The 12,980-nt window shown below is 31.7% G+C and overlaps 1 protein-coding gene across 3 annotated transcripts in view; it reads right to left on the bottom strand.

The window, feature by feature from the left end:
- The window catches only part of LOC111636607 (phospholipase D2-like), an 85,854-nt gene that overhangs the window by 28,389 nt on the left and 44,485 nt on the right, over nt 1-12,980 (bottom strand). For all 3 annotated transcript variants that reach the window (XM_023381890.1, XM_023381888.1, XM_023381891.1), the window contains 3 exons: nt 7,657-7,807; nt 3,423-3,551; nt 3,212-3,314 (listed from right to left, as the gene is read on the bottom strand). In XM_023381890.1, the coding sequence (XP_023237658.1) occupies nt 3,212-3,314; nt 3,423-3,551; nt 7,657-7,807 (383 nt within the window). The remainder of the gene's footprint in view (nt 1-3,211; nt 3,315-3,422; nt 3,552-7,656; nt 7,808-12,980) is intronic.

Raw genomic sequence — 12,980 nt, 5'->3', positions numbered from 1 at the left:
ATATAAGATTGCAACTAGCTAAGATGTTAATTTATTTTTTGATTAGTTACATTATTAAAATGTTACTATGTTAGAAAAAGATTAAATTTATATAAGTAAAAAATATACCAAAAATTTATTTGAAAATTAAGCATAAATTCCTAATATAGTAAATTATTATAAAAATAAATATATTCTAATTTTCTTATAATTACTTCACTTGAACAGGTAATTCAATAATCATTTTATCATCTTGGTCATTTATTGTTTATTCTAAAATATATGTTCAATTTTATGAAATATTTTTAAAGTTAAGATTATAATTACACCCCAAAATATAATAATAAAAATAATGATAATTGAAAGGTTAATTGGAAAAAATTAAAATATTTTTTCCTAATCAACCTATATCTTTAATAGAAAATAATACTAAAATTTTTGTATTTAACTAATTCTTCCAATGGAATTAATTGCATTGGAAGTAATAAAAAGTAGAGAAATTGATGATAATTATTTTTTACAATTTCTTTAAAAAATTTAAATTTAAACAAACATTGTAGAATGTATTTTTATATATTGTAGAAATACTTTACACATAACTAAATTTAATTTTATAATTTTGTAGTATATATGTTGCAGTCAAAACCCATTTTTAGTTAGAACACATTTTAACTAGTTGAAACTAGTTTATACTGAATGACTTTGTTAAAACTAGTTTTAACTCAAATTCATTTTTGACTAGCAGTAAATTCTAGTTTTAACTAGACAAAACAGGTTTTTTCTAGTTAATTTACTGCTATACATGTTTTGATTTTAGATAAAACAAATTTTAGCTACATAAATATGTTTGGGGGAAATAAATAAAGTTATGCATAGTGATTTGGGGGAAGATGCCTAACATTTTGCATATGAAGAAAATTATAGCAATAATTTGGGTTTTGGAGTTCTCTAATGAAAATATATTCTGGAATATGTTTTTCAAATAAAACTTTGGAGTTTATTAAAAAAAATTATGTATTGTGTTTGCAATGACGACTTTTTCACTGTCTGGCATTTTAGGCATCTCACCCCAAGTATCCGGGTGAGATAACAAATATAATTGCATAAAATTAATTTTTGAATTTCTTAACCAAATTTAATTTATTGCATATGTAGTACAAAGTACTTCATAGTAAGTATAACAGCACAGTATAAGTATTGTTAAGTTTCTGCCCGTTCTAACGNTTGTATGAAAAAATATATTAACCTATCCCCTGTTGAAATTTTTCTCCATTGTGTGTCGCTTCGCGTTGGATTTTTGTCGATGTTAAGCCTAATGAAAATTTTTAATAATAATAATTGTGGCTATTGTATCAGTAATTATTTCTTTATTTTGCACAAACAAAATAAATATATTGAAAAATATAAAAACAAAAAAAATTATATTTCGGAAGTTAATCCAATATTAAAAACATCCCGACTCAGCATGACACGTGTCCTGACACACAGTCCTCAGAAAAACATCACACAAAACAAGCAAAACTCTTTCTTTTTCATGGGTTTATCTGGAGATGTCAGCCACTTGGGCTATATTCTCCGACGAGCTGAAGCAAAGCACACCACTCATGATGCAAGGTCCTATAGCTCACAATATACAAGAATATAGCTCACGATGGGAAAAAAAGCCTTGTTCAAATACTGGCGCATCCTTAAGTACCCTCTTGATGTGTATGAATCAGAATGTTTTTGATACTAAATTAACTTCCGAATTATAATTTTTTTGTTTTTATAATTTTCAATATGTTTATTTTGTTTGTGCAAAATAAAGAAATAATTTTTAACAATACAATATGGTTGCGCCAGTGCTGCCAGCTAAAATACGCACACCAACAAAAATAATATTGGAGTAGCCCAAGACATAGCCAAATATTGCAGCACCACAGCACTAGCAGAAATTTGAATTTGCCAAGTGGAATGCTTTCAGTTAATCGATGTTTTGGTTGATAGGTATTTGGATAATCGATGCTCTACTGTACACACATAAAATGTATTATTTTAGTAAACATATTCAGATATTTTTCCATGGGTCCTTCATTTGCATATGACACAAATAACTTTTACACAAAATTATAATTGCCAATAATTAATTAAATTTATTTTAATGGTTTAAAATAGTGGTGCCCAAACTATGGTCTTTGGCCCAAATCTGGCCCATGAATACATTTGACATATCACTTATGGTAGAAATAGGACTATTTTTGATATACAGTATATGGAATAACTATAAAAAATATTTGTGGCCTGCCTACCTATAATTTATAAGCAATTTGGCCAACCAATTAAAAACTTTGAACACCATTGATGTAAAACATTAAGCGAAATTATTATTTACTTCTCTCCAAAAATAAACTATTACACAGATAAATTAAATGTGATGTTTGATCATTTATTCACATTTAACTGGTTCTATTTTTCAATTGCACTTTGTTCCATATGACAGATTGCCTGAAGAAGACTATTGAAGGACAAGAGTATTTGTAAGTTTTAAATTTATTTTCTTAATTTTTCATTAATATACTTTTGATATTGTTAGTACATGTTTTACAAAGTTCATTATTCAAGTCAATGCTACTATGCATATGTAGCTAGAACTATTTCTAAGATTATCAGCACAAAAACCTTTCTGACTAATTTCTAGCCTTATTAACTGGAGTACAAACGTTTTCGGCCTTCTTAATAGGCCTTCCTCGGGTACACTGTAGAGCGTCGGTTAGAAGAAGTTTAAATGCTGCCAATGTTTACCCAGATATCGCCTTACCAGTGACGTCATCGTCAATGATAGGTATACGATACCGAGGGCGAAAAATACATGCTTTTGGTAAAGAAGGGAGGTGTGCAGATAGGATACTTGCTAAAGTTGGGGAAAAAGATTTTNTTCAAACATTGTTATAAGCATTTATTAAAAACTTTTATTTTAAAATTAATCTAAATAAAATTTTCTTTATAATTTAGATGCAATACATTACTAAAGTTTATTGAATTTTCAAATAAACTTTTCTATTTGATACAATCACAAAAATTAACTTATTTTTCATATAAAAAATAATTGCTTTTACATGATTCTATTTGAGTCATGTGAAAACTTGCATTAATAAAAATGCATTTTCAAAAACGATTCTGAATATTCATTTTTATTTTTTAAAAGCATTTACTGGATTAGTAGAAATAAAATAAACTAAACTACTAAACATACTGCTCTATGAGAAAGTTGATCTGGTTGAATTAAAGCTTCAGGTCGACGTGGAAACAATGGAAGTGTTTTCCTGTGCTTAAAACTCTTCCTTCTTTCCCTATATCTGAAATATATTTAATACTAATAATTAAAATGTTAAGTGAGTAAAATAATTACTAAAATTTAATGTATTTGTATAAATTTTAAAATATTAAGATAAATTTTAACAGACCTGCGTGTAGGAATTGGAAGAGAAAGTGAGGCACGAAAAAGAAGTAACTGTTGATGCAGTCTTTGAAAATGCTTATAGCGCTTTTTAATTATCCATTCGAAGTTTCCATGTTGTAAATGAATAACATATCTATAATAAATATTAACCATAGCATCATTACTGTAATCATAATATGAAACTAATTTTCATAATTTATATGTATAAACAAATTCATTTACAATCAAATATATCAGGTTATAAAAGCAATATTTAGATAATTCAATTTTTCTAGAAATGAGTGGGAAAAAATGTTCTAGAATATTTGATGTGAGTTTATAAATAGAGTAACAAGGGATGTTTCATCACATATTTCATTGGAAATAGATGCATCAACAATGTCTGACAATATGAAACTTTCAAAAGAACACATTCATGTGCTGTTGCTCTATCATGTCAAAAGTGGCCACAATGCAATGAAGGTTCGCAATCTTATCTGAAAGGCATTTGACAAGGATAAAGTCAACAGACAGACCTGCTATAATTGGTTCAAGAAATTCAAGGATGAAGCTTTCTTGCTTCAAGATGAACCCCATCTAGGCAATGATTCCGCCACTGATGACAATGTTCTCCTGCAATTGATAGATGATAATCCATGGTTGACCATCAGAAAATTAGCACAACAACTTCAATTGATTGCAAAGACAGAGTTTATGCTAAATAATGTTTAACAGCTGAATGGCATCTAGTGTTGGCTGACTGAACTGCTGTTTAAAATGTGTTGCAAAGACAATAATTGTCTATTTCTGAATGCCGTCTAAACAAACTTCAACAAAATGCTGGTTATTACTTTCTTCTCCATTACTCCCTTCTTTTAGTTGTTGTTCAGCCAATCAAGTTATTCATTTGTGACATCAGAAAAAACTCCAATAAGGTCACTAGCTATCTTCTGAAAGCTTCTGATAACAAAATCTTAAAGCCATCAACAATCATAGTTTGGCAGTTAATGACAAGCCTTTTCCATTTCGATGTTTAATTTTGTTGCCAATAGGATTTAAAATATGAACAAAATTTAAGCCAAATTTGGAATTCATCTTCAGAATAGATTTTTTAAGGAATTATTCTGATCTCATATTATTCTCTCTCTTTGTAATTCTCAAGATAAATAATTTTAAATATATTATTGTTATTATTAATTTTTTTTATTTCCAATAAAAGGTTTTGATAATTATTAAAATTGTCTTGTTTGTTTACAGAACATTCTGACCTGGAGATTAACAATAATGACCCAAAAATGCATTAACATTTTATAACCAACACGATACTTAAACTGTAAATAAAAGCATCTGCTTTAATTATTGTCTTAAGTCTTTGCTCATTTGAATTCAAAATTAGAACATTTAAAACAAATTTAAAGTATTTAATTATATTTTTTCCAATCCAAGTAATTAATTAATGAATAATTTTGTCGATTCATCCCATTTACATTTATCAAAGGAATGATATCCTTTTTTATCTAAACTTTGCAACAAACAAAACAATATGATGACTTTCACTTGAATTAAAATGCTGTCTAAACTTGTGTCGAGTGAGTCTACAAAGTAGGTCAAATTACTGGTTTCTAAATGCTATCTAAACTGCAGCAAGCAAGAAACAGTATCTCTGCAATAAAATTTTTCTGAACTGCAATCTAGACAATCTCTAAACCATCACCGGCATCTAAACGTTGTCTACACAATCAGCCCTTTTGAGTGTTGTGTTAATAAACAATTCAATGACAATACCCATGTGAGAATGACACTTGAGAATTTCTTCAAAGAAAAACCCCAGTCATTGTATGCTCACAAGATTGAAAGTTTGTATAAAAGATGGCAAGATATGATTGATATTAATGATGACTACAAGACTTAACTGTAATCATTGTCAATAAAGATTTTTTTCAAAATGTTTAAATTTTACCTTTACAACCTATCAATAACTAAAGAACATCAAGTTATACAACAAAGATAATAAAATTAAAATAATAAAAATTAAAAATAAAATAATAAAATTTAACATTTGAAAAAAATTTTGTGACTATGGATAAATATATTAGTAAAGGTTCCTATCTTTTCTAATAAATTTATCCATAATCTCATTAAGAGAGAACAACAAAGCATTCAATCTTTAAATCATTTATCTGATGATAATACAGGGTGTCCCACTCACTATTGAACCCAGCATTTCTTAAAAAATTTTGCCACTAATGAAGATATTGCAACAAACTTTAATTGTTCGCTATGTGAGAAATAAAATGTGTCTTTAGTGTGGTGCATGCATGTCTATTCAGCCTGACTTGCCTCTGCTGGTCTCATTTCCTTTCTGTCATTTTGTTGAGAGTGTCTACATAATACAGTTGTTGTTAATGAGTGTTAGCGTATGCATGCACAGGATAGTTGAAAAATGTATCAGTATACTTTTGAGCAGTGAGTGTTTATTGTTTGCATTTATTGAAAAACAGAATTGATAAAGTCATGTCAACAGCAATTCTTGAAGAAATTTGGAGGCAGAAGCCATCAAGTAAGTCTAGCATTTGGGCCTTGTCAAAGAAACTTGAAACCAAGATGACTTTATTAAACTAGCATGCAGGAGGTCATCCAAAAATGTCAGAGAAAACAATCCAGAATGTGAAGGACAAACTATTGCCATCTTCCAAAAGTTACTGTGTCAACTTTCACAGTAACTTTTGGAAGATGGCAATAGTTCGTCCTTCACATTCTGGATTGTTTTCTCTGATTCCTGTGTCAACTTTCACAGGAATCAGGATGGTCCACAAGTACTTGTCATCATGCTGTGAAAAAAAAACAAAGCTTTCAGTGTACCATATCTTCATGATAAAAATTAAAAGAGACTGATCAAGAAAAAAGAGTGTCTTACAGTCGATAGTTTCAGACATTTCAGGAAAATCTGGGCATTCTGGACTACATTCTTGGACAAAGTGTGATTTCACATCTTGGGATATGTTAATTTTCAAAATTTACATATTTGGGCAAGCAAAAATTCCAATGCAATACATGAAGAACTCTTTCATTCTGAGAAGATTGATGTTTGGTGTGATGTCCTATCCCACACCAAACATCCTAGAAGTGCATAATTGGTCCCATCTTCTTTGATACAACCATATCAACAACTGTATATATGAAAATCTTCAATACCTTTGTAAATCAATTGAACAACGAGGAACTCTTCATTGGATATTTCCAGCAGGATGAAGCAAGATGCCACACATCACACACCAGTATGGCCAAAATTCAGCCATTTTTCAGTGATTACATCATTTCAAAGGGTCTTTGGCCACTGCAATCTGATGCCTCCTGATTATTTTTTTATGGAGCTATCTGAATGGGAGAATTTACACAAACAAAGCACTAACCATAATTGCCTCGAAAGCAAACATCAATGAAGCAATTCTAGCAGTGACAGCAGATGTACTGGCAAGAATATTTCAAAATATGGTGAATGGTAATATTTTCCTATATTAATATGAAGGTAAATATAAACTTAACTCTAATTTAGTATTGATTATTTTTCTTTCAATATTTGAAGATCTCATATCATTTACTTTACAATCCAAGTACTGTACATACATTTGATAAAATCTAAAGTCAGAAATTTATTTTTGTCACAAATATGTTCAGACTTCCTTTTAAAACATAGCAAACTGAATGTCTAATCTAATATCCTAATGTTAGATTAAATGACAAACATTCCTGACAAAATAAAATTATTTTTATATACTTAAATCTGTTTAGTTTTTCTGAATTCATACAGTTATCAGGTGGTTATCATGTAATATTCAGGAATTCATGTTTTAATCAATTTAATATTAAACTTCATAATAATATTATTATTTATCATATGGCATGAATACATTGGAATTATAATAAAATTAGTACAATAACCACAGTATGAAGTATTTTTTGTGATGTCGTTTGTTAGTATACAAATTTAATTATAGTTTAGATTGTATAATGTGTTCTGGCAGCCAATCAGTTTCCTGACACTGTAATGCCAGAGATAACTGATAGTTATTTCTGCTTGTCTCCTTGTGTTGCATCCTATGTAGCATTAAATGAACTGGCTGATGAGCTATCAATGTTCCTAATATAAAATTATAATTATTTAAATATAAAAATCTAAAATAACATTCTTTTAACTATATTAACTTTTTTTTAATAAATTTTAAATTCAAATTTTTAAAATTTTGATAGATACTCACAAATTAGGATTCATAATAGATGAGCCAGGAACTCTAAATGCATCTATAATTTTAAGTCGTATTGGCCTATTTGGAATAAGCATAGTCAATCTCAAATCCTCAAATCCAAGGGATGGTGCATGAATGTGAGCAAATGGAATATAGGGTGGGCCTGTGAATTTAAATAAGTATAAAATCAGAAAATGTAATTAATTATTAATGTAATAATTACTTTAGTATCAAAGATAAATATTATGATTTCTTTGAAAGCCTGGTTCAAATATATTATAATATTTTTGAACTAGATACTATTCCATCAACAACTTTAATGATGGATTCATTATTAAAGTTGTTGATGGAATAGAGTAAACAGATTCACTATTAATGTTGATGAAAACTGATAATACATTTTTTAAAACTAAAAAGTATTCAAATTCTGATAGCTTTTGAATAACTTACTTTTACAACAAATGTAAATCATTGTCTTTAATAAAGTACAGTAGAAACACAATTTAATGTTTATCAAGGAATCAATGAAAACATACATTAAAATTGCAGAATATGTAAAATCTAAACATTGTTAAAAAACATACCAGAACATACAAATACACATGTATATGCATTCAAAATGGATAAAGTAAAGAAAAACACTTATTTCCAGTATAAATGCTTCCATGAACACCTTCATTTCATACAATGAAATACAAAGTACAACAATTGGTATCTCTAAACATGTTTTATACAAAGATAATAAACTGTTAATGCTATTTAAAGTAATCAAAGATACTTGTTTGTTTCCTGTTGAGAATTTGATATGTCTTCATCAAAGCAGTTTCTAAGTTTGAAATAAAAAACACATTTTTGTCAATATTAAAGTGACCAATTGGCCTCCTTTAGGAAGGACAGTCCTTCTTTCGTAAGTTCTGTCCACCTACATGTCCTCCTTTTTGATATTTGAAGACTAATCTGTAAATCTCTGTATTCAATTGATGCCAAGCCAATCCATTGTGTGTGATGTGATGTGACGTGTGTAGATCGAGGGGAGCACCGAAGTGATCCAGATCTTGAAGTGGGGTAAGAAAATAAATGAGGATTTCACAGCACGATTCACCAAAAGAAAACAATTTTATATCAATTTTTCGTGCGTATACAAGTTGTCGTGGCTAACATCGACCATTCACTGGTAACAGATTATACAAGGGGTAACACTTCCCAACAATCACAATCAACCACTCATTATTCGCGAATAGCGATATTAATAAGTTTCACAATCTATTACACAGAGGACCTAATTTGTCGATCTGCCTGTGCAATAATCTGAATAGGGCAGTTTCCTTGGCACGCTGATGACAATTCGGGTGATGATCACATGGAAACAAAAAAATGTTTATTATCACCGAAATAATGTAACACTTGCTACTAATCAGCAAGGGTCCTTTCACCACTCTTGGATATATCGTTCCTCGTTACTTCCTGACTCCAATGCAATTCGATTCCTTACTTGCTTCCATACGATTATTCCGAATAGCCACTTGTTCACAATTGTATCAAACCCCTTACCTCCTTTGTGTTGTCGCTGTTCTCCTCCCAAACCAGTTCAGGGTAGCCCCGAAGGAAAACCAAAAAGTCCCCCTCCTTGTCGGGTCACCCTTTTATACCCTCACATGTTCACTCCTCCCTTCATCTAACACGCGGTCACCTTATCGCCCAATCAGAGGTCCGACAATTACCACCATAAGGTGGCATGCGACACGAAGATAGATTGACATCGACACGTCACAACATAAAAAAAAAGAGAACCCGACACATATAATAAACTTATAGAATAGATAAAAAGTATTATTTACAATACAACGAGTGCATAGCACTACACATGTTTGCATTTGACATGATGACTCATACAGTGTAGCACGATGCAGTTATGAGACACATGGAAGACCTTGAGAGAGCGTGCTACATACAAGTGTCTTTGTTTACTTTTTACCAAAACACGACACAGCACATATGCATGCAGTAGAGATTATTTTAGTGTATTATTGTTGCAATGAATAAAATGTTTCTTTTTTTACGATATTTTTTCCTTTAATTTATTTGTGTCCTTTTCATTGTAAAAAAGTTAGTCACCTTACGAATATCATCCAAACATGAAATATAGTACATTTCTTTATTTACAAGAATTAGTATTTGAGGTGAAAATTCATCTAGGGATCAATTTTTCAATGCATTAAATCCCAAAAATTTGCAAAGTGAAAGAACTAAATTAGTTGAATACCGAAGATGTTAACATTGTGGTTTATGAAAATTTGAAAGGACCAATGAAAAAATATGTTAAATCAGAGAACATTAAATTGAGTTTCTATTATACAAATAAATGAAATACTAGAATTTATGGGTCATTTTTATACTATAATTTAATTAAATTTTGTTCTACAGATAAGTGATACTGCCATCCTTACAATAAATTTAATGATTAGAGTTAACAATGTAAAAAATGCTTGTAAGAAAAGGCTAACTTGGAAAGGAACTTGAAATCATTACTACTAGAAGTTAAGCAGGTTAACAGTTATGTCATCCAGATTGATCCAATCTTTGCCTCCAGAAATATATAAATATAAACACACACACATTCCTCAAACATGAAATTGCAACATCACAAAGGAATGCATGTAGCCACATGAAAATTGCAGGACCAGTAGAGGTGACAGATATATACAAATGATTCAGTTTCTGTACACATTGGATCATGTAGTACTATGTTTCAGGCTATAAAGACCAGCAGCTGGCTCAGACTGTAAATGCTATCAGCAACAATTCACAGCAGCCAAACTTTCAAAGAAGCATAGAAAATGCATCAAAAATGACAGCCAGCTGAATACCACCAGTTAACAACTGGAGAATGAGACTGTATCCTGGAACTGTGAGATCTCAGTTTGTAGTTGCATACAGTTGTCACACATGTTGGATATGACGTGAGTACCATCCAGCAATGTATGACACGATGGATGCAGGAACATCTGCAAACATACTGAAGAGGGAATGGATCGTAATGGTACACAACAGAGTGCAAAGACAGGCAGATTTGCCAAACAGCCCATTGGGCCCTGTGACAGCACGTGACATCTGAAGCCACTTGTCTCTGTCAACGGGTGCATATGTGTCCACTCAAACCAAACACAGCAGGTTGCATAAAGTTGAACTGCATTCACAGTAACCAGCAACAGAGGTGCTATTAACTACTTCACACAGGGTTACATGCCTGGCATGGTGTTGTCATCATTGCAATTAGATCATTGAATGACATTGAGTATTATTTATGGATGAATCCTGCCTCTGTCTGCAGATGAATNTAGATAGAAGATGATCCGCTTTAGTTCATTTTCACAGAAAAGCATAATGCCTCACAGAAAAGCAAACTTAGGGCGTCGTACTCATAGCGCCATCTGTTAGACATAAAAGCCTAAACCTAGATGATATCTTTTAATTTATATGAATGTTTAACGGAATAATATACAGCCTATGTCAACCCTGAGGTTCCATTATAAATATTGGTGAAAGAATTTTTGAGATCGGATGAGTAGTTTCGGAGATTACCTGCTGCAAACAAACTTACATACATACTTACAAACATTACCTCTTTATAATATTAGTATAGATATTAACACACACACACTCCTCAAACATGAAATTGCAACATCACAAAGGAATGCATGTAGCCACATGAAAATTGCAGGACCGACAGAAGTGACAGCGATATACAAATGATTCAGTTTCTGTACACATTGGATCATGTAGTACTATGTTTCAGGCTATAAAGACCAGCAGCTGGCTCGGACTGTAAATGCTATCAGCAACAATTCTCACCAGCCAAACTTTCAAAGAAGCATAGAAAATGCATCAAAGATGACAGCCAGCTGAATAACACCAGTTAACAACTGGGGAATGAGACTGTATCCTGGAGCTGTGAGATCTCAGTTTGTAGTTGCATACAGTTGTCACACATGTTGGGTGTGACGTGAGTACCATCCAGCAATGTATGACACGATGGATGCAGGAACATCTGCAAACATACTGAAGAGGGAATGGATCGTAATGGTACACAACAGAGTGCAGAGAGACGCAATTTGCAAAACAGTCGAATGGGCCCTGTTTGCCACAGCACGTGACATCTGAAGCCACTTGTCTCTGTTAACGGGTGCATATGTGTCCACTCAAACCAAACACAGCAGGTTGCATAAAGTTGAACTGCATTCACAGCAACCAGCAACAGAGGTGCTATTAACCACTTCACACAGGGCTACACACCTGACATGGTGTCGTCATCATTGCAATTAGATCATTGAATGACATTGGTATTATTTATGGATGAATCCTGCCTCTGTCTGCGGATGAATCCTGATGGCTGTGACATTATCCTGGAGAATGCTAAGTGCCAAGCATCACATTGGCCCCATACTGGGAATCATGATTTGTGGAGGAATTATGTTCAATCAGTGGACAGTCCTGGTGCACATTTTTAGTAATCTGACATTAGAACAATATGTTGCACAAATTGTGGGGCCTATGGTTTGGTCACTGGTGCAGGCTGCACCCAACAGTGTTCCAGTAAGATAATGCCCAACTGCACATTGCATGGAGAACTTTCACCAGCCTGAATAGAATTCACATCCTTCCCTGACCAGCAGCCTTGCCGGATCTCTCTCCCATCAAACATCTGCAGGACCTCATCCAAAGTGAGGTGCACCAGGGACCACCATCACATGCCGTAGATGACATGCATACTGCAGTGGACACAACTTGGAAGGATACCTCAGGCCACCATTAATCACCTCATTGATAGTATGCCTTGCTGTATAGCAGGCTATATAGTTGCCCTTGGGGGGCCATATTCATTACTGAATAAACAGGTGTCTGTTACATATCTTTGTTTGTTCTTTCAATCATTTGCATATCTTTTTACCTCTACCAGTCCTGCAATGTGCATGTGGCTATTCATGGTGTTTCCTTCATTGTGTTTCAATTTGACTTTTGAGGTGTGTATGTATATGTATATATGTGTGTGTATATATTTATAATAAAGTGAAATGAAAAACATAGATGTTAATAAAGATAGTTAAAATATATTATAAAATAAAGACAATTGACATATGATACAAAAGATATTGTGTAACCACAGTCTTCTGCCTTGTTTTGATTAAACTTTTAATATTTTTACTGTTCTATTTACATATAATAAATCAAATATTCTAAACTTTCTAATAAATAACTAAAAATAAATCAACTATTACTCGATAAACATATATGAAGCATTATTTAGAAAAATCTAAGAAATATGTAATATTCAATAT

The sequence above is a fragment of the Centruroides sculpturatus genome, unplaced genomic scaffold (assembly GCF_000671375.1).
Source record: "Centruroides sculpturatus isolate CEXI.00-Female unplaced genomic scaffold, Cexi_2.0 scaffold678, whole genome shotgun sequence".
In the NCBI taxonomy this organism is placed as follows: domain Eukaryota; kingdom Metazoa; phylum Arthropoda; class Arachnida; order Scorpiones; family Buthidae; genus Centruroides; species Centruroides sculpturatus.
The sequence above is the reverse complement of the archived record's forward strand: the minus strand, read 5'-3'. Positions and strand labels throughout refer to the sequence as shown.